This window comes from Pseudonaja textilis, chromosome 3 (assembly GCF_049901715.1).
Source record: "Pseudonaja textilis isolate UNSWEBS1 chromosome 3, rPseTex1.2, whole genome shotgun sequence".
NCBI lineage: Eukaryota > Metazoa > Chordata > Lepidosauria > Squamata > Elapidae > Pseudonaja > Pseudonaja textilis.
Genome location: NC_141992.1, coordinates 38,928,353 through 38,951,374, shown reverse-complemented (window position 1 = coordinate 38,951,374; position 23,022 = coordinate 38,928,353). Strand labels below are relative to the sequence as shown.

General features: G+C 36.1%; 1 protein-coding gene across 2 annotated transcripts in view; it reads left to right on the top strand.

Moving 5' to 3' along the window:
• The window catches only part of TAFA3 (TAFA chemokine like family member 3), a 99,807-nt gene that overhangs the window by 33,175 nt on the left and 43,610 nt on the right, over positions 1 to 23,022 (top strand). For both annotated transcript variants that reach the window (XM_026713045.2, XM_087929321.1), the window contains exons 2-3: positions 6,823 to 6,911; positions 8,728 to 8,843. In XM_026713045.2, the coding sequence (XP_026568830.1) occupies positions 8,729 to 8,843 (115 nt within the window). In that variant the 5' untranslated portion in view covers positions 6,823 to 6,911; position 8,728. The remainder of the gene's footprint in view (positions 1 to 6,822; positions 6,912 to 8,727; positions 8,844 to 23,022) is intronic.

Below are 23,022 nucleotides of genomic sequence, written 5' to 3'. Positions count from 1 at the left end.
CAGTATTATAAATAGCATAATGTTATGAATGCTTAATTCATTTCAAATAGCTCCAAGTATTGCATGCATCCATTTATACATCATCCATTTCGGAATTATTTCTGGTGCTGGTTTGTTTATATATACCCTCTTCTTGGAGCCATATCAGTGATATGCAAAAACTTCAAGGGATTGTACAAATTCTGACAATATATTAATTATTACTTAAAATTCTGAGCAAGTGTGTTTAGCTTTATGTATGCTAATTTTTTTGAACAACAAATTAGCACAACCAGAGAAGTTATACAGACCAGGCATGATAGGACATATGGAATAATAAAATGCTGAAGACAAAATTTGGCTGAAAGCAATTTCCTTTGATAATTTTAATCAAAGGCTGTACTCTGAAATCTAGATGTGGTGATGTGATATGTAATAGTGCTGAGTGCTATTACGTTTGCATTTTACAGGAGACAGTATTTGCTTGTATTATTCCTTTGTTTCATATCCAACTTAAAACTAAGATTATGATAAATATCTTCTTCAAATTTCCTTTATAGGGCAGCACAAATTACAGGAATACATATTTTAAGCTGTCTATTTAGACAGATGGTTCTGATTGTATCAAATTAGTTACTGATGAGATATAGTATCATCCATTCAATTGGACCAAGGTCTTTTGATTTTTTGAGCTTATGAAGGTACATTCGTGTAATTGATTTTAGCCAGTCTTAAGAAACAAAAGTAACCTGCTAGAATTAGTCCAGAAGGCTCTTACGGTACCCTTGTTTGTGGTAAAAGCAACATAGAAAGAAGCACTGTGCTAATTCTTGTGATGTAACAATGAGTGTAGAATACTTTTCTCAAGATTATTCACAAAGCAAAAGAATCAGTGAATTTTATGGTTACATTTCAAGAACATCAACCAGATTACTTGCATGAATTTGTGTATGCCAGTAAAATAATTTGTTCACAACAATGCTGAAGGATTAGGCTGTGGAGACTATTCATAAGTATAAAAGCACAGGAGGTGACTTGAAGGAATTATACTCTCTAAGCCTAACACACCTCAAAGGGTTATTGCGGGGATAGAATGGAGAACCTCATAAAAACTCTTTAAAATACATGAATGCAATGTGGAATAGAAATCTAATAAACATATAGAATAAGTTTACCAGCAGCATTGCCTTAAAATTAAGATTCAAAATTTAAGACTTAAAATTTTGTCAGAACAACCCTGCTGAAATGGGTCCCCAAACTGTTCAGCTCATCGATCCCTTTATGAAATTTCAGATTATTCCATCAACGAACATTTATTATATAAAAATAATTTAATAAATATAACTGTATCTAATAGTACTTTGAATAATGAATGTCTTCAAGTGCTTGGAATCTCCTGCCAATCTACAGGAAGTAACGTTGAGAGCTATATTTCAATATAACTGCTTTTTTATTTATCTTCAATTTCCTTTCCTTTTGCAAATCTTGGGATAATTTCATTTAAGATCAACTTGAGACAAATAAATTTTTAGGATAATCTAACATAAGTAATGCTCTGAGAAACATATTGTAAGTCTTGGAGGACTTCTTGGGATCCAAAGCCTATGTCTCTTCCCCCCACTCATTACCCTTATGTAAGAACTTAATATGTCTCTCTTTCAAAAATACACTGGCTGAGTAAAATAGTAATACATATCTAGGAAGAACGATGCATGATAAGTCACAGTGGTTTGCAGTCTTTCTTACATGACCTCTGCAAATTGCCTACACCATCACTTAGTTTTCCTTGAATCATTTATTAACCTAGGGTGCTTTAGGGCAGTGCTGCATGTGCTAATCATCTTCCATTGGTGAGAGTGCCTAGGGGTGCTGATCAGGGTCCTGTTCAAAATTTATAGGCTAAATAGGATTCCTGCAGTTCATCTTTGCTTTGTTGAAGGTCTCTGTCAACAAGATTTCTTTCATTTGTCTGCCTATGTCAAGAAGTATAATTGATACTGAGAGTTGTTGTATGGCTCTTTAAATTGATAGTTCAAAGCAGACTTTGTCTAATCAAGATATCATCTATATGCTGGGATATTCTCTTTCCCAGAGGATCAATTAACCTGCATTAGTTAGTACATCTTTTGCCTTTTTATTTATTTAGTCATTAATTTTGCTTTTTATCTGAAAAAATCTATAAATATTTTATATCCCTCTCTTTTTTGCTAAAAATATTGAGACAATATACAGTTTTTACAAATTCTAAAACTCATGTATAAAAACACATGAAAGAAACATTTAAACAATAAAAGTCACTAACAATCATTTACTTTTTGGGTAAAAGTTACCTTTATTATTCAACTAAGCTATAGAAGAGCTGGCAATAGTACCTTGACTCAACAGTCAGATTCAATGGATAAAATTGGGTAATGAGATGTATCTTTTGAATCTATTTGCAGATGATATAGTTCTGGTTTTCTCAAATACTTCCCATTCAGATAACTATATTAAGAAAGAGGAATTTGTGGAAGTGTCAGCACTATCAATTAATTTTCACAAATCAGATCTGATCTGTTTTCATATGCCCTCCAAAACGTAATAAGAAATCTCTACAGATTTGTGGATTCTAGTAGAACATAAATCTTTAAAATGTTTAGGTATCATTATTACTAAAATATTAATATTTTACTAATAATTATATAACAGCTTGGGAGAAATTATACAAGAAGATGAAAAAAATTGGGCTTCAAAATATTTCAATAATTTGGGATGAATTGCAATGGAAAAAAATCCTTGCTCAGCTCAATATTTTGTTTCAATACCTTCCATGAAAATTCCAGCACAGGCTTTAAGATATTGACAAAACAATGAGCTTTTTTACTTTCATTAAAAAGGAAAAGAAAGAAGGAAAAGAAAAGATTCATTTCAGCTTCAATGCTAGAACTGCAGCAAAAGATGATACATTGCTGGCACTCCAATTAGATTGGAGCGTATATATCAAAATTAGGCTTCATTTCCACTTTCACAGAGATGTCTTCAGTTCACCATGCTTCCCCCATAATTCTTATTCGGTGTACAAATAAGTGGGGAGAAGGTCTAGTCTGCAGGCTATAGAGCTCAGAACTCTGCCATTTTCTCAGGAATAAGAGGCTCAAATTCTTCCCAGATGATAACATAAGATGTTGCCCAACCACCTCATCACTTCTGTACAGACAGCTTCTTTTTTTTCTATAACTTTATTAAAATTTGAAACCAATTCCAAGTGGATCTGGGTGATTTTTATCCATGAGTTGCTCTACTAACATTTTACAGCAGCCCTCCAAATGATTTTTGATACATCTTTCTCTAAAATGGCCCAGGTTTTTAAAGAAGGTCACCAGATGGCACTCCACAGGCGCTATAGTATTAATGCTTTTTAAACAGAGATCTAAGTGCTTCAATGCATATATGCTTGTCTGTTGTGGTTTCAGCAGGTATTTTTGAAGTGAACAATCAGAAGTGACATTGGGTAATGTAGGCTAAATAAAAAAGGAAAAAGATCTTAAAACTGACAGTCTTTCCCAGTGTGGTGCACTTCAGGTTCCTTGAATTTCAGTTGCCATAATTCAGCACAGTGGGAGTTGAAGTTTTATATCTCTTAAGACACTTCATTAGGGAAAACAGTTATAATAGTGGCGTAGAGCAGCAAGGTTCAAAACAATAGGATTTTTACCACCTTAACATTGTTGGAGCAGCTGTCCAAAATTCAATTAAAATAGCAATAAAATATTAATACAAAATTAACAATATAATTCAGATAAACACCAGTTACAATAGCAATAGAAACAGTAAAATTGTACCAGCACTAATACAAGGGTAAAATAATGTTGCTCATTAAGTACCTGACTAAATAAACATACATAAATCAAATGTATGATGCTAAAAGTTCTCTCCTTCCATTCAAGCCTAGGAAATCATCTCAGAGATTTCCAAAGCTCCTGTGATAACCAGCTCATTTCCTTGGATGTGCTTTTTGTTGGGATAGTATAAGAGAGGGCTGTTGATTACAGATGTTAAATATCAGTGTCTGTGTTGTGCAGATATACCTCCTTTGTGGAACCTATCTCACCCTCATGCATTCAAAAATTCTCCAGATTTCTGCACTATGTCGGGTATATTAATTTTATGTTTCCTTGTTCCACCTTCTAGCTTGCTTTTGTCACATTAACCTTTTTATGTTATCAACTTAAAGTGATACAGGTAGTCCTCAATTTATGACCCCAATTGGGACCAGAATGTCTGATGCGATGCGGTCATTAAGTGGGTCATCATGTGATTGTGCTTGATTTTATGACTTTTTTCCTGTAATTATGAAGCAAATATGTCTTTCACATTGACTCTGCCTGTTGGAAGCCAGGTGGAAGGTCACAAATTGTGGTCATGAGGAACACTGCAACCCTCATAAATACATGCAGGTATAAAGTGCCCAGGTTGCGATCACATGGCTGCAAGAATGTTGCAATGATCAAAAGTTTGAATGCCAGCCATAAGTCAGACTATAATATATATAATCATTAGTCCTGGGCTCATGCACATATACACACACGTATGCATGCACACACATACTCTCTCACACACAGATATGTTTGAAAAGATTTCTGTTGCTAAAGAATTTCCTGTTGCTAGACGAATTCCTACTGTGAAGAAAATTCTGAGATGGGAAAGAAAAAATTGTGATGCCAAAATATTGGGCTCCCCAACTGTGCTTCATATTGGTATAATTCACTAAAAGACTTATATTTTATTAGCTTCACAATGTTCCCCCCTTAATTGTACAGAGATATTGTATGTTTTAACCAAGCAAATTACTATGTCACCCTTGTTTAGTGTCTTCTTAAAATGCTGAGTCAGAGCCTGTAATTCTTGGATTGCTAGTTTATATTTGGGAGATAAATAATGATGCAAAGTATGCTTTTCAAAATAAACCTTTCATTTGTATCTTGATATAACTATATTTGTCTGCTGTAAGCAGGAATTAATGGGAAAACAGGAGCGTAAAATAGGGTGTATATCCACAAACCTAGCAGCCTTTCTCTTTTGTTGTCGTTCTGTGCATCTAAAACAATTGCACTGGCATCCAGAAACCTTTCAGGCAGTTTTTTGTGACACATAGAAGTTCCCTGAAACCAACAAGAAAGAGTAATAGGTTCATAATAAATATCTTATTTTAAAAAAGAAATAAATCATTAGAGAAACCCAGTTCATGTTTTGATCAGAAAGAGCTGTGAGTTGGCTCTGTGTCCAGTTGGGAATCTATATCATTACAAGCAACATGCACTTGCTTTCTGTCTCAGTGTTAATAAATTCAAATTGGGCATTAAAATTTTATAGCTACTGTAGTTCTTCAGACTCTGCTAAATCCCAGCAGGTAATATGCAAGATTGTGAAGCTGTCATTTCCCCCATCCCTGGTAAATTGTGTTTGCATTGGACAGGTTTGTTTCTCTGCTTGCTGTTCTTTGCATTTCTTGGTCATTTCTTAGTTAAAGATCACAATTTGAAAAACGGAAATAAGTGGCTTGTGGCTTGTTTCTCAAGTGCCATAGACAGCAGCTCTGTTTGCCAACCTACAGATATTAAAATGTGGAAATAAAATAGGAAACTTTTTCTCCTAATGCCTTTTTAAACGTATTCAAATCATTTAAAAAGAATTTGAAATAAAATCCCAAACTGACTTCTGAATATTCTATAATTGATGGATTTTATGGGTGGTATCAGATAGGAACAGAGCACTGTAATTCCTCTAGACATTGGACAAACTCATCTGAAAGAATGATTTCTTTCTGCAGGTGAAATTACACTTATTTTAATAAGAGAGGGACTTACTCCTTCCTTGTTCATGAATTTCTTTTTTCTCTTAATCTAGAGATTAATGATCCATTCTTGTCTTTCACAAGGTTTCAAAGTACCAAGAATGGAGTAGCTGTATCATTTATTTATTTCTGTATAATTTATACAAGTTAATGTATATATTTCAATTCTCCACAAAGTTTTCTAAAAATAATGGCAAAACTTCAGGCTTCTTTTATCATATTGTATCATAATGTCTGTATATTTTAATTTCACTGATTATTCTATTTCTCACTCACTGAAACAGTCCATTCTCATGCCTATAATTGCACACAGATCTTGTAGGTGCAGCTAATCTTCATGTACTGTGCCCTAACTGCTGTTTTCAGTTTTTCATTTATTTTTTAGGAAAGGACTCCAGCTGTTTTTCATTTACCACTGTTCTTTTTTGTGTGTGTCATCTGACTTTTCTTGATTATGTCATTGAGAGTTCTTTTGATCTGGCTTTAGAGATAGATAGTTCTCTAGCCACACCTTTAAAACTTATCTGACCTAACTTTCTAGTCAGTTTCTCCCTAGTATGTTTGGGAACAACTCAATTGATTTTTCTACCAATAGGTTATTCAGTAAACTTGGTTAACTTCATTGGAAATCAGTTGTTTAAAGTACATACATTTCCACAGGCAAACAGAAATACCATTGTTTCCTATTGGCAGAAGTGTAAAACAGAAATATTTTATGCAAAATAATATCACTCATAAACCTTCTTCAACATATACATAAAGTAAGCATGGATTTGTTTGCCATGAACTTGATATAAGGATGGCTGAATAAAAGAATAGGTGGTGGATGGAGTATTGGGTTGGGGAAAGAGAAGAAGGAACATAAAGTAAAAATTGATACATATATAGAAATCTGGCCTGCAATATTTTATGAAAAAGTTTATAAGATAGTTTAAGGCTTTCAATATTTGTAAATTACTTTTCAGTTCTCCAATGAAAAAAATGTAAACTGATGCTTTTTTCATTTTTAGATGCCCTAATGTTTCCCCTTCTTTTCAAACACCAAGTCTACCTGAGATTGGCCAATGCACAGACAGTAGCTGTAAAGTCCCAATAGGAGGTAAGTATAGCAGTTGCTTAAACACTTATCTAGTTATGGGATTTGTAGTGGTGGGAAATGCGTGACACAAAAATGGGAGAATTGAATGAATCTTGACCATAGAAAGAAATGGGAAATAGTTGTGAATGTTCCACCACTGGAGGTTTTTAAGAAGAAATTGGACAGTCACTTATCTGGAATGGTATAGGATCTTCTCCTTGAATAGTGGGTAAGACTAAAAGACCTCCAAGGTTCCTTCCACTGTTATTTTGTAATTCTGTAATTAATGGAAGAGGCAGGATTGTGAAATAGTCAACTGTAGTTATCTCATCCCTGTATCTTTGCTGAGGTAGTCTAGGCTGGGTTGCATATATTTATTCTTCCTGCCTGCCTGCCTGCCTGCCTGTCTGCCTGCCTGTCTACCTACCTACCTATCTACCAACCTACCTACCTGCCTACCTACCTATCAAAAATAAATGAATTTCAGTGCTTATTTTTTTATACAAAGCCAATTTGCTCTCTTTTCCCACTGAGAGTGAGACTGACTCTTGAAATGCAGAAAAATAAAAGTTCTGATAAGCTGTTATTTGGAATTGGAATACTAAAGACCCTACTATTACTCAGAATAAATATGTTCCCTTTCCCCAAGCCATGCTTAGAAAGTTATAAATAGAACGACGTTTTTAGTGTTCTTGGATAGGCCATTATGGAGATACAACTGTAACAGAACTATAGTATGTTGTATCAGGTTTGGGGTCATTTCAGCCATTGTTATTTGTGGACTATATGAAGTTATAGTTTGCAGTGGAAATGTATGAATTGCATGGCCCACAGAACATTTAATATTCAGGACCACTCCAGATCATCTAATGTCTTATTTTCTAAATTAGATACAGTTGCAGAAGTACCATATCATTATTGCATTCAACTGTTTCACATTGCCCAAATGAATTTTGCTTTCTTTTCTTGACAGAGAGTACTTCATAGGTCCAAGGGCAATAAGCGTAGGGGTTAGACAAGATTAGAAAAAATCCAAATTCTAATTAGTCTTCAGCATGAAACAGCTTTTTTCTGTAAAGTTCATACACTCTTATTACTTAATGTTTAAATGGTTTCCTCTTATGTCTATTTTTATTTATTTTAAGCATTTTATAAATATAATATAATGCTTTCACATTAATAAATGGATTTCTGTCTTTTTAAAGTTATACCCTCCTTTGTGAGAATGATATGGTGACATTTTGTGCTGCATATAGTGAAGCTACTATCTGTATTTTCTCAGAGATGGCTGTCATTCAATTTGGCTTTAATCAATCTAAGTGTATGATTAGAAGCAAGAGAAGTAAAGTTGAAGTTGCACCATGTCTCTAAATCACTGAGCTGTTCCATATCTATGTTTGAATGTGCGTATGCAGACATATAATGGGAATAAAACTTTTCCTTAGAAAAATGTGAACTTGGATATTCCTCATGTTCCTATTGTTAGAATTCTGTTTAGAGGACTGTTTTATTTTTCACTAGCACAAGCATGTAAAAAGTTTTTTATACAAATCATTGAAGGACTTGGTGTTCTAAAAATATGCATCCTGCCAGTGGGATTTCTTGCTGATTCAGAAGTTATTTCACAGGCAAAAAGTTATATTAGGATAACATATTTGTAACTTGTCATTAGGAAAGATTGTAACATAGAAATGCTGAAATATAATTTCATTGTTTGTAGAAAGAACAGTCTGATCAAATCTTATAACTGTGCATCTTCTTTTCCTACTATCTGACCCAAAGTTCTCTATCCCCAATATAAGGCATTTTAATTTATTTCCTTTTTTTTGCATGGCAGAATGAGTGAAAGGAACGTCCAAAGTTTGAGCAAAGGAGTATTGGTGCTCTCTCTCTGCCTTATAATGCTTTGGGGAAGACTGACACTGGCCTCATCATATCACAGAAGCCATTCAGGTAAGTCAAATTATTTCTTTTATTGTAAATCTGCAGCGTTTAATAGAACATTGTACTTCATTTTTTCTCATTCTGCTGCCTTCTAGAGATATTGCAGCTACAGATGTCAGTAGTGTTAATTTACTTTATTAACAATCAATGGGTTGGGAAGACTGGAAATTACAATAGCTATGCATCTACAGATGGAGGTAAACCATAAGTTTGTCAGTACTTATGGTAGCTTTTGACTATCTATATCAGTGTGGTATTCTATTAATCTGGCTTAGGATAGGTTTTGTGTGTAGTGTCATGGTAGACTCTTGGTTGAATTGTCCCAAAGGATGAAAATATAATGTTGAGATGTACAATATGCTATGCTGAAAAATATGCTCTCCTGTCAAAAACGTACATATATAGAATACACTCATCATTATAACATTTCTTACATTTCCTTCTCTCAGAATGAAAAAAGGTATGCGTGTTTTTTTAAAAAAAATCATTGATGGTTTATGTGCCATGAAGTTGTTTTCAATTTCTAGTAACCCCATAGATATTCCCCATGATGATCTTACTCCTAATCTGTTGTTACACATCTTCAAATGGTACAGGCTTTTGATAGTCACAGAGAAAGGAAACAGCCTGCTTTTTTCCTTGGTGTTAAAATATTTGCTTCTCAAGCAGAAGATTTCAGGCTCAGCCTTGGAGATCTTCTATTGATTGGAAGGTTGCTAGTCAGAATTCCTGAAGAAACCCCTTAACAGATAGTACTTAGATGGATTGAGTACTTATTTCATGTAAGGTAGTTATCTGAATTTCCACATGAGTATGAATCATTTTGAGGGCCCACTTGTAAAACAAGCATATCATAAAAGCATTGCCATATGTACTTAGGACAGAGAGGTATAACCTGAGATGCCAGGACCAAATGTGTCCCCAGAAGACCTGAGTACAATTCTCAGAAGCCTCCAAATGTTGTTATCAACTCTAATTCTACACATGACAAAATGGAATATGATAATATGGCAGGAGAGGAGAATAATCCTTTTCACTATACTAATAAGTAGATTGTAATTTTATTTGTTTATTTATTTATAGGGCATATATGGCTGCCTATCCCATATAATGATTATGTGGCTCACAACATTCTATGAAGACATGGTTAAAAACAAATATCTTTCTCCCCAGGTGTCAGACCAAGTGTCCTCACAGCTCAACCCACATCCTTGCCCAATGCTTAGGAAAGATATAGGCATCTTCACAGCCCTCTGGAAGGCTAAGAAGGTAGGGCTCCCTCGAATGTTAGGGCAGAGGCTGTTCCAAAGGGCTAACTTATATACTCATATTATTTCACCCATCTCTTTCTGAGAGTTGCGTAATCCTGGTTCAGGATTTATTCAGGCAACCAACTGAATAAACATTGATGGGGAAAATCTAGTTTCTAGTTGAGTTCCTCTTTCATGTTTCCTGTTTTACAAATGTATGCTGCCTAAGGACTATTTCTGTCAAAACGCTTTCCCATACCATATGCTCTCAATATGAGCTGGGCTTTGAAAATTGACCATCAAGCCCTTTTCTTTCATTCAAGTCCATTTTCATCCTTCAGGATATTCCTTCTGATACTAGTAATTAAAGGGAGATTTTGAGAGCCCCTTTGTAATAAAACCAAGTAATGTCAATTAGCCATTAGTTAAGCCCGAGATTTGCAAACAAGTAAAACAAAACAAAAAAGCAAATAGATATAAAATTTAAAAAGCAGTGCTATATATTTTTAGTTTTTTTACTGAAGTATAGGAATGCATCATTGCTTATGGTACGATCAGCATAAATCGGAAGTTTATAAGGGTGCTACTGATGATGGACTAAACTTCAGGTATTTATAGGATAAAAGCTGTATGGTGGAATTTTAATTATTCAAAAGTGAATACTTTTTTACATAATTATCAATAGTATTAATTTATCTTTTATGCTAAAAATATATTCTGCCATCCCTGAATTCTCTACCGTGACCTGCAAGGAGAGGAAGTTCAGGGATTAATAACTGCAGAGGATTCTGCCTGAAACTTGCTTTCCTGTGTGGCTTCCTGCAATTGGAAGCAATTAAAAATGAATAATCATCGAGAGCAATTAGGAAGATAGTTTTGTCCATAAGGGCAGGGGAGCCTTTTTGGTTAGCTTGCAGGTGCCTAAATCCCACTGCTACTATCTAGTGTGTATCCTGAAATGCGTTAGGAGTATTTAAAAAGTGGGCATATGGGGAGGGCAATTTAAAGGGAGCAGGAGATGGCAGAGGGAGGAAGAGATTGATTAGGAAAGGCATAATAAGTACCTGTCTGAAGAGAGAAAGAAAAAGTAAATGCTGCTTGAGTCTCAAAGGCATAACTACATTGTAGTCTTTTGAGTTGTAAATATAGTTCTGTCATTTTTCGTATACAAGCTATTTTCCAATTCTCATTTGAAAGCAAAGCCTCTTGCTTGATGAGAAAGAGCTGATGGAAATTGGGTTAAGAAATTCAGATTTGAATTCTAGTCATGTCTGTTGCATACTTGTATCTGCATAAAAGTGATAGTTCTAAAGTAATTCTGCTTCAGTGCTTCTTTTCTGACCATAACACTTTAGATGCAGCAGAGCTTTTTAACAATAGAAGAACCTATGAACTCTGGTTTGGCTACATTTTTGGCTTTCTTATATGAGGTATTCTTCCAAACTGCTTTTGTGTTTAATGACCTCACGTCAGGAGGCCAGTTCACTTTTTGTGTGCTGTGAAAGACACAATGGTGTTGAAAAGATGTTTCAGGAGTTGTGCAATAGTTCTATATTTTCTTTGAAATGTATTAGCATATACTGCAATTACTAATGGGAGTACTTGGAAGTAGTTGCAAGAGAAGCTGGAGGCACTGATGATGTTGCACTATAAAATGTTTTTTTTTAAAATCTCAGCTTTATAAATGCCGTGTTTCTCCAACAATACGGCCTCCCCCAATAGGAAGACCTAGCATGTTTTCTAGGCATAAAATGAAATTAAGCCCTTCCCCCCAAATTTAGGCCTATTTTAAAACATGTGAAATGGGAGGAAGGGTGGGGGGACTTGCCATTAGGAGCGCCCCGTGGGCAGCCATTCCTCACCACCAGCTGCTCCTAATGGGTGATCATGGCGGAGCATGGAGAGCTCCCTACTCCTGCCAAGCAAGCACCTTTGCTGCAGACTGGAGACCTTCAGTGCCTGCTGCTGTTGATTTCCCTTCTGCCCATGTCGCCACTGTGTTTGGAGCTGCCACTTCCATGTTTGGAACATTGCCACTGTTTGGAGCACTGCCGCCATTTAGAGCTGCCGCTTCTGCATTTGGAGCTGTTGCTTCCACATTTGCAGCTCCCGCTGCGTTTGGAGCACTGTCGCTGCGTTTGGAGTTGCCACTTTCAGGTTTGGAGCGCCGCCGCTATTTGGAGCACTGCTGCCATTTGGAACTGCCATTTCTGCATTTGGAGCTGTTGCTGCATTTGGAGGAGCACCACTGCGTTTGGAGCTGCTGCTTCTGTGTTTGGAGCACCACCGCTGTTGGAGTGCTGCCGCTGCTCCAAATGCACTCCAAATGGCGGCAGTACTCCAAACACAGTGGCAGCTCCAAACGCAGAAGCATCAGCTCCAAACGTGGCAGCGGTGCTCCAAACGGCAGAGGTGCTCCAAACATGGAAGCGGCAGCTCCAAACGCGGTAGTGGCATGGGCAGAAAGGAAAGCAACAGCAGCAGGCACCGAAGGTCTTGGGTCTACAGCAAAGGTGTTTGGCGGGAGTAGGGAGCTCTCTGCTCTCCGCCATGATCACCCATTAGGAGTGGCTGGTGGCGAGGCTGCCCATGGGGTGCTTAGAAGAGATGCAAGGGGGGGTGTTAAGTCACTCCCGAAAAGATGGCCTAGCCGTTTTTTTCAGGGCTCAAAAAAATATAAGACCTGGCCTTATTTTATGAGAAACACAGTAGGTGGAGGGAAGTCTTGCCTAGAAACTCATATCAGACTTCTTAGGCATTTCTAAGGATGAATGGAATGAAATAAAATTAAAAATATTGCTCAGGCATGCAATGTTGCAATGCATTTTCAAATGAGTATATTTACTCCTGTGGCTATGGCTTTCCAAGATGATGGTAGAACGGCATTCTGAAGATCCCAGTTTTCAGTAGTGATACCTACATTATATATAGGAAATTTATGTGCAAGGGAATCAGGATTTAAAGGTTGGGCAGTGATAATTCTCCCATAGACACAATAGAAAGAAAATCTGTCTCTTTCTCTCTCTCTTCTTTCCTCACTTCCTAATTTATTGCCAGGTGCATATGAAGATATATTTCTATAATAATGTCTGGAATTACTTTAGCGAGATTATAATTTTGTTTATGACATACTGTTTCACTAAATTATTCCCTACATGAAATTTGTCAAGGAATTCCTTGGAATAAGAGGCAACAATTTGATGTGGGGGAACGTGATGCATGAGGCCAACGTATTTTAAGACAGAACAGAATTGTAATGTTAAAACAGTATAATAGTTCAACAATTTTTATTCCATCATATGGAATACACACACACACACACTCCCTCTCTCTCTCTCTCTCTGCTGCTCAATATGAGTGAGACAGTTTATTTATATAATACAAAGGTTAGTATATGTTGGATTTTAATAGTAAATCACAAATAGTTCTTAAATATGTGGATTTCTGCTACACACTAGTGTCTGAACATATAAAGACTGATTTGTATCTTATGATTTTATTTTTTGTTCACCTACAGTGTCTGCTGAATGTTCTATGAGTAAAATAGAGGTATGTGTGCATATGTGTCTATGTATGTGTATCTCTGAATATGTAATAAACATTTTCCTAGAAACTAAAGCAGCAAAAAAGGGCAACTACCTTTAAAAAGCCATTGTTAAACAATTTTAAATAAAAATAAAAAATACTGTGATGAAGGCAATGATCACTAGCAGAATTTGCTGATTTGGACATTCTTGGCTTTCAAATTAATAATTAGTTGCATTAATGAGTTTAAGGTTCAATTTTCTTGATGTGCTTATTTAAATGCAATTGTTTGCTGAAAGAAGCTGTAACATTAGGCTTTGCACTCCTTCAGTTTTGCCTAACAGATCCAAATTCAGAAAACAGATTCATAAAAAAGATTTAGAAAAAAAAATCCAATAGAAGAGGATATATGTAGATTTATGAGATGTCTGCAAGTGCAAGCAACAAGAATTACACAGCACACACACACACACACACACACACACACAGAATTTTTGAACAAAAATGCTTTAACTGAAAGATGATGTCTGAAGAAGTCATTCTGTCCCCTAATTCCCTCCTGCTTCAATTCTCACAAATTGATTTATAAAATCATTCAAAGTCAAAACATTGCTGAAAGTCAACTCATAATATACAATGGAGATGTTCCCTGCTGCATGGACACTATGCTGGAGAAGAAAAGTATGAAAACATTGGTTGTCCCTCCTTTTCTTTTCCAACTCAACTTGTTTGGTAAAACCCTAACTGGATAAATACATCTTTTAAGGAAAATGTGAAATAAAATATTTTCAAGTGTATATGTTAATTTTAGAGAAGAATTAAGGGATGCTATAAAGTAAGCATCACTAAGTCAAGATGGTGAAATGTCCTTCTTAACCTGGGTGGGTTTGCAGTTGTCCATACTTTTCTATCTCTATTTTCTATTCTCTACTTCTATGCATGTAAGTAGCCCTTAGGTTCTGTGTTTAAATATTGGATGCTAAAATTTTTGAAGACATAATCATGAACCATTTTTCAGAATAGCAACTATTCTCCATGGTGACAAGCACTAATGCATATACACTTCCAGGATTTTTGTTTTATTAGTTCACTTTGTCAGAATATACCTAAATGGTAATGGGATATACTTCGCTCTGTTGCATCCCTTTCTTCACTGCAGGAATATCAAACTAGTTTTACTATAAGGTGGGAGGATTTTTTGCCCCCATATTATAATGAGCAGCAGCTTTCATCCATTTTGTTTATTCCAGGATCTGTAAGTAGAAAATATATGTGAAGTTGTCAGTGAAAGTATGGAATATATTTTACTATAAACATGCCAATGTATAATGTATAACAAAGCGGCTTTACCATGAGCAGCTGTGGGACACTTTGATCACTGCATGATTCACCTTGTACCTGCTTACAGACAAAAACTTAAAACCACGAAACCAGCAATTAAATCAGTGAGGACTTGAATTTGTCGAAGCTTCTATCCCAAATTAACAAATTGTCCCGAACAATAATCCAGAGCTAACATGCCCACTTTTATTCCCTGAGGGGCGTGTCAGTCTCTCATCTCAGTCCCTGATTTGTCCTTTCCTTCTACATTGCATCTCACGCCTATGCCTGCGTCTTTGCCTCGCATCAAACCAACATTCCTCAGTTTGATCCTCAACCAGAGGCTCTGCTACGCTCTCCTGATTATCTGCCGACACCTGAGGCACAACCAGGGAGGAACTTCCTCTTCCTCATGGCTCAAGTCTGTGTCCTCCAGCAAAGCAGGCTCAAACCTCAGAGCCAAATCCTCCTCTTCCTCATGGCTCAAGTCTGTGTCCTCCTGCAAAGCAGGCTCAAACCTCAAGGCCAAATCCTCCTCTTGCTCATTGCTCAAGTCTGTGTCTTCTAACAGAGCAGGCTCAAGCCTCCAAGTCACAACAACTATTACTATTAATCTTCTCATTGTTCCTATCACCTATCTCCTCTCACTTGTGACTGTATGACTGTAACTTCGTTACTTGTTTCCTTATGATTTATATTAACTGTTTCCTAGTATGATTTGATTGCTTATTTGAACCCTATGACAATCATTAAGTGCTATACCTTATGATTCTTGACAAATTTATTTTTTCTCTTTATGTACACTGAGAGCACATGCACCAAGACAAATTCCTTGTTTGTCTAATCACACTTGGCCAATGAAGAATTCATTCATTCATTCATTTATTCATTCATTCATTCATTAAGATTATTTTGATTAGAATTTGGAAGATTGGAAGAAAGTTGTATTGAAAATTTATTTTCTTAACGTAACAAAAATTATTGATGATTGAAGTATAATATTTTGTCTCTTATGCAGGCATGTTTGTTTATGTATATTATACTTTGTCTTTATTATATTGTACACTAATTTTTCCATGCTATTCTTTATCTTTTATGTCCAAAAGTGTGTATGTTGTTCAATGGCCATATGAATTCAGCAGCAGAACTAGTAATAAAACCTTGATTTAAAGTGAATTTCCAGTTGTGAATACATAGAGTAAAATAGAAAGGGCATATTTTTTACACACAATTGTGTCTCTGCATATACAAATCTGAATGGCTTTATGTAATAGCATCTTACCAGCATGACAGACATTCACTGAGTTATAAACTCATATAAACTGTGGTGAAAGAGATGAACCAAATTACCATTTTATAAAGGATTTGTAATGTACTGTGCAAAGCTGATATGAAAAGTTGATAGCACTCTTTTTTTCTCTACATTTAGTTAAGACATAGTAATGGCAAGCAATAAAACATTACTTGTTCCTCTGATAATCATTGAATATGTTCAAGAATAAATGAGCTTAAAACTTTAATTATTCATTGGCTATTAGTAGTAGCAAGTGGAACACAGACTTCTTACTTGGCAATCAGCTTTGGAGAAACTTAGCAGTCTCTGATTTGAGAATTGATTATCAAGTAATTAAAAAACTGAATTCTGCCAAATATCAAATCCTAATATTGAGAGGATTAGATTGATTAGCAATGTCGTGGTTGAACTAAGAAAGAGAAGGAGATGTAATAGTGAGAATGTTTACAATTGTATATTGGAAAGCAGTCTTGCCCGATTTTGTATCCTCTGACATGTTAGGCTACAACATATGCATACTCTAGCCAGCTGAAATAATGTGTTACAGTTGTGATAAATTCTATTCAGTCTAACACATTTGGAAACCCTAGCTATAAAGAAATGGAGAACCTGTCAGATCATCTCCTTTGGACTGTGGGAATGGCCTTTGCCTTGTCTCTATGTTGCTGTCATTCAGTGCTTTTTTGTAGGTTGCTCCTGCTATCATGTCGGAAACGCTAAGTCACTTTGGGTTGAAAGGATTAGACCGGGGTATGAAACTCAATTTCATTGTGGATTGCATCAGGGTTGTGTTTGACCTCAGAGTCTGGAGTGGGGTGGCTGTGGTGGGTGTGGCCAGCTCGAAGTCACTCATGTTGGGGGCGCTTGTGGAGGCCCGAGTGTTCTGCCAGTGAAAATGGACTCCAGAGCTCCGTTTTTGGCTGCAATGGTCTCCTGCAACGTTCTGCCAGCAAAAACAAAGTTTGGCAAGGCTGCATGCAGCTCTCCCAAGCTCCATTTTTGCTGAAAGAGGCACCGCAGGCCAATCCTTCATGGTTTCCAGAGTGGCCCGTGGGTCAGACCGAAGTTCCCTGTGGCCCACGGGCCTTGAGTTTGATACCCCTGGATTAGACAGTGACATCACTGTTGCCCATTAATATGCCTGGGTATATTAATTGACCAGAAAAATGGTATCCATTTATCTACTTGAAATTACTTACTTTTAAACTGTTAGGTGGGCAGGAGCTGGAGAGAATGATGGGAGTTCATCCCACCACAAAGCAGCATTTGGGTCATGAACACAGGCTAGCTGATTGTCAGCCTAGAGTTCTAACTGCCACTGCACTCACATCTCTGCAGGTTTATTTGACTTGTATTTGGAGAAGACATGGTAACGTGTTTTAGCACATTTAACAGTGCTTCTGCACTGCCTTGCACCAAGGAAGACATGAAACTTCTCCTGCCATTCAGTAGTTGGGCAATTCAAGTGCTAAATAAACAAGGAGCTATCCTGTCTTTTCTCTGGTCAAAAACAAGAACAGCTCTGTTTTAAAGACCTTAAGGTATCACAGGTCTTTCCACTAGAAATAGAGATATCTATTCTATTTATCTTATAAATTCAACTAAGATTTAGCAACCACACATTACCTTGATACATGCATATAGATGGGGGATGTGGGGTTATGTCCAAAAATGCAGTGATATAACTGGTATAACTGATATAACTGGTTACCTGGAAAATTTTGTGGAATTTTTTATGGATTAGGGAAAGAAATAGGCTTTAAGGTTTCAAGTGGACATGTTTTGCTTCACAGATGTGTAACTTACTATGGCAATTCTTTGCAAAACATACTTAAAGTTGTTCATTTCATTTTAATATTTTAGCAATATTGCATGTTCTCGGGGGCTATAAAATGAGGATTTGAAAATTATATATGATGGTCTCACACTGTAGAATGCCCAATATTGTAGATTGTAAATTGTAAAACTATTCCATAACTATAACAGTTTGTTTTTCCAACTTCATCATTTTTTTTTGTCTGCTGCAACCCCTCCTCGTCATTTACTGTTTTCTTTTTAATTCCTTGTTTGGTTTGACCTTTGTGTCAATTTCAGATATTGTAGATGGATCAGCTCTCTTTTTTGTTACTTTTCTTTTATCTGTCCTACCATAAGACAACAAGATAAAAAGTAGTTTGCCAGTTTGTACATGATGTGACTGGAATTAGGTAATACAAAATCATTCATCTATTTTATTTTTAAATATTTATGCAATATGCTAAATATGGGATGTGTTACTAAATGATTCCAGGGAAGCATGTTCCATCCATTCGAAGTCTCAGCAAGATCCTTCAGCTCACTGTATGATTTGCCATATATTTGCATACTTTACAAGTATTTCTGACTCTGAATTTGTCACTGCTATTTGTTTATGGATTTGTACTATTGATTTAAGGAGAGCTTGGGAGAAATAAGAATGGATTTTTATGTGAATGGGTTGGAATATATATTTGGCAGCAAGGTTCTGAGGAAAATCCTGTGTTCAGAAGTCTTCCACTTTTGTACCAGGTTCTAGCTGGTGATTTTTGGGGTTCCAGGAAATAAAACTTCTTATGCACAATAGCAATAGCACTTAGACTTATATACTGCTTTACAGTGCTTTACAGCCCTCTCTAAGCGATTTACGGAGTCAGCATATTGCCCCCAACAATTTGGGTCCTCATTTTATCCATCTTGGAAGGATGGAAGGCTGAGTCAACCTTGAGCCTGGTGGGATTTGAACTGCCAAATTGCAGGCAGCCAGTAGTCAGCAGAAATGGCCTGCATTACAGCACTCTAACCACCGTACCACAATATACTATAAATGAATGAACAATGAACAAAGGAAGGAAGGAAGGAAGGAAGGAATTAAGAAATGAAAGAATGAGTAATGATAGGGTATACATAATTTCAAGTAGGTTTGATTCTTGTTGACTGTATCTATGCAGCTTCTTTGATAATAGAATAGCAAGGGTTTCTGTTGCCTTCTTCGTAAGCTTTTTGTTTGTTTCTTTTCACTTTTGATTCTAACAAAAAATATTTGAATTTCCAGGTGGTCTCCCATTCAAAAACAAAGCTTGTTTTTCTTTCAGTGGCAGTCCAATTTCAACTAGTCTCAAAAAAGCTATCACATTTGAAAGTGTGATTTTTATAGAGCATGACAATTGTTTATATACATATTTATCTAAAAGGAAGATGATTCTGAATTTAAGGAAGACCAGATAGAAAACAGCATCTTTCTTCGTTATGATATTTTTAGTGAATCTGCTGACTTCACTATTTTATAGATAAATTACTTGGCAAGAGATGGGAAACTACTATTCCTTTCAGGTAAATATGATATGGATAAAAGGAATATAGTAATGGATTTTAAGATCTCTATGCAGGTATAGAGCTATCTTTTATTTCAAGAAAGATTTCTTGATCAAATGGTTTTTGTTAAATGTTAAAATACATAAATCTTTATTTAAAGGAAAAACCTCACCTACCTAAGACTGACTGTGCAGCTGTCTATGCAAAACTGAGCTGAAAGTTTGATTGACTTCAGAGATGACACAAAGGAGAGAAGAACACAGCATACTTCTCGTTGTAAAAATGAACATGCACATATTCCTATTCCTAAGGGAATTTAGGACATTCCTTAATTGAAGGCACCTTCACAGAATTTTCAACTGATTAAAATATTTTTGTTTATTAGGGTTCTGTTACTTCATTAATCATTCATAATTATATTATCAGGACCAACTTGTGGGTGTTTTGAGTACAGGGATATAGAAAGGAAGTTCTCTGGGAATTTACAATCTAATGAAAATCTGGAGTTTAGAGATGCAGTATTACCATTTAACAAATCTGAATGGCATCACTATTTAAAAGACTCACTGACTGAATTCAGCTGCTTGCTGCCTACACCATTTGTTCACATCCCTACTACTCCTAGGCAGCAGTAATATATTCATTCTGAAAAACACAATATATTTGTTAGCTTCAAATGCAGGTTGGCTGGCAAGGCCATCTGATATGAAATATATTAGAAAAAGGAGGAAGCAGCTGTGTATATAGTAGACCTGTTATACTATTGTGCCTTTCAATCTTAAAACCACTGATTAATAAAAAACAACAGCCAAGTTTTATTCTGGGCTTAAGCTTTATTGCCTTTGGTTAATTGGTTTGTCTGCCAAAGTAAAACAACAGTCTTTTCTGTTTGACCTGGACTATATAGTGTAGGCAGCCTTTTTGTGATCAGAAACTGCACTGTGAATATAAGTGTAAATGTGTGTGAGAGAGGTGATCAGCCCAAACCAATTGACTGCAGGCTAAAAATTGCTTCATTGAAAGTTATGGATCGTAATCTATCATGCTGTAGGTTAGTGCTTAAATGTTTTTCATGCTTTCAATCTAGTATAAGAGATAATAATTGAGCTAAAGTCACCCAGACAACTTTACTGCCTAAAAGAGAATTAGAACTTGGGTCTGTCAACTCCTAGTTCAGCATCTTAACTACTCTGACATCCTGGTGTGTGTTTGTGTGTGTGTGTGTGTGTGTGTGTGTGTGTATACACTGGTAATGTTCCATCAAGTTGGTGTCCACTCTTAGCATCTATACTAATATATTTTTATTCATATACACACTTATACTTAGTCCCTTAAAGGCCATAGTGGATGAAGAAGCTATGTTATCATGGACAGTCTATGCTGGATTCATGTGCCACCAAATCACTCAAACATATGATTACTTATACAATAAGCACAATAACTGGCCATTGCTGCTCTCAGGGCTTGGTTGTTTTATTGCAGACATTTCATTATTCAAACTAGGTAACATCATTGGGTAATCAAACATTTGCAAGAAAACAACTAAGCTCAGGAGGATCCCTTATTTCAACCTTGAGCTACAAATGTTTTCCTTTATTAATAAGCACAATAAAACAACCACAAAAATTACAGTTAAAATGTCCAGAGTGATGACTGATTTAAATACAGGTAGTCCTTGACTTATAACCACAGTGGAGCCCAAAATTTCTGTTGTCGAGACATTTGTTAAGTGAGTTTACTGCATTTTAAAGCCTGTCTTGCCAAATTATTAAGTGAATCACTGCAGTTGCTAAGCTAGTAGTATGGTGGTTAAGTGAATCTGGCTTCTCTATTGACTTTGCTTGTCAAAAGATCACAAAAGGTGACCCCCCAGGACCTCACAATACATCATAAACATGAGTCAGTTGTCAAGTGGCTGAATTTGATCATGTGACCCTGGGGATATTGCTGGGATCGTAAGTGTGAAAAATGATAATAAATCACACTTTTCAATGTCATTGTAACTTCAGATGTTCATTAAATGAACTGTTGTAAGTTGAGGACTACTTGAATTCTTGGTAATAATATTTGAAATATTTGTACTAAAATCTAAAATGTGCTTAGCATATAACAATAAAGTGTCCGTATTAACAGAATAATGATATGTATTTGAGACAAGATGTTACAAGAGACTCAGTTTCTCAGTGTTTCAGCCATTATGGAGAATCAAGACTGATAACCAGTTTAAGTCCTTAAGCTACTTTTTAATATATTCCTAGTGGTAAACACAAGCAAGGCTGCTGCATTTTTGCACCAACATTGGTTTTCAGGTATTCTTCAAAGACAGCTCATGTAGAGTCTTGCTGTAATTGAGCTGTGTAATGAAAAGAGCTTAAGATATCATTGTGGGATCTTTGCCCTCCAAATGGCAGCAAGCTGACCACAGCTTCTCTCTGCCCATTCAGCAGTACCTATGAGGCCAGGGCAATCAGACAAACCTTTTGAAATATCTGAAAAAGTTATCTGAGAATTTTAAGCCCAGTGGGAGATTTAGAAACCATGTTCTTTCATTCCCAAGCAAAAATTATTTCCATGGGTTGCTATAATAGGGAAGAACTACTTGTGTTGCCCACCCCTAATAGTGAGAGAGCTGATCTGAATTTTGCTAACAATCTAATTTAATTTAGTAATTTAATATGTTAATATATGTACATTATACCTGAAGATTAAAAAGTCAGATAACAGGAAAATTAAAGAGGATTCTGTCTCACAGGAGGAATAAAGATAAATTCTATCACTCGATTCTTGAATTACAGATGTCTTCTATTAAATAGTTTGAAAAAGAAACTCCTTAAAACTGGTGCTGTATCTGCAAACAGCATCTTACAGGACAAGAACTGCTGGTTATTCAGAAACCATTTGGCTATTGTTTGTTTCTGATTATTACTTTAGACAGGGCAGCACTCCTCTGGAAAGGGCAGCACCAACTTGGGGCAGTCTTCCCAATTAGGCAAGTGGGGGTCATGGGCGGGAAAGCTTTGCCCAGTTTGACTCTACCTGAAGCATGAAGTGCAAGCAATTGTGTCTGATTCTTGGAGACTGCCTGGACAAATCCCTGTAGTTTTCTTGGCAAGGTTTTTTCAGAAGTGGCTTGCCATTGCCTCTTTCCTAGGGCTGAGAGAAAGTGGTTGATCCAAGATTACCTGGTCAGCTTTGTGCCCAAGGCGGGACTACAATACATGATCTGATAGATTCTAGTTTGATGCCTTAATTACTATATCAACCTGGCTCATTACTTTCAGGACAGACTACTACAATGTGCTGTATCAAGACTGCCTTTGAAGACTACTCCTAAGCCATAATTGATACATAATGCAGCACACTTTGGGTACACTTTGACACTCCATTTATCACATAATAATTGATTTGAAATCACTACTCCATTCCTGCTTGTACTTTCAAATAAAATATTTTACTATCTATTCTTACT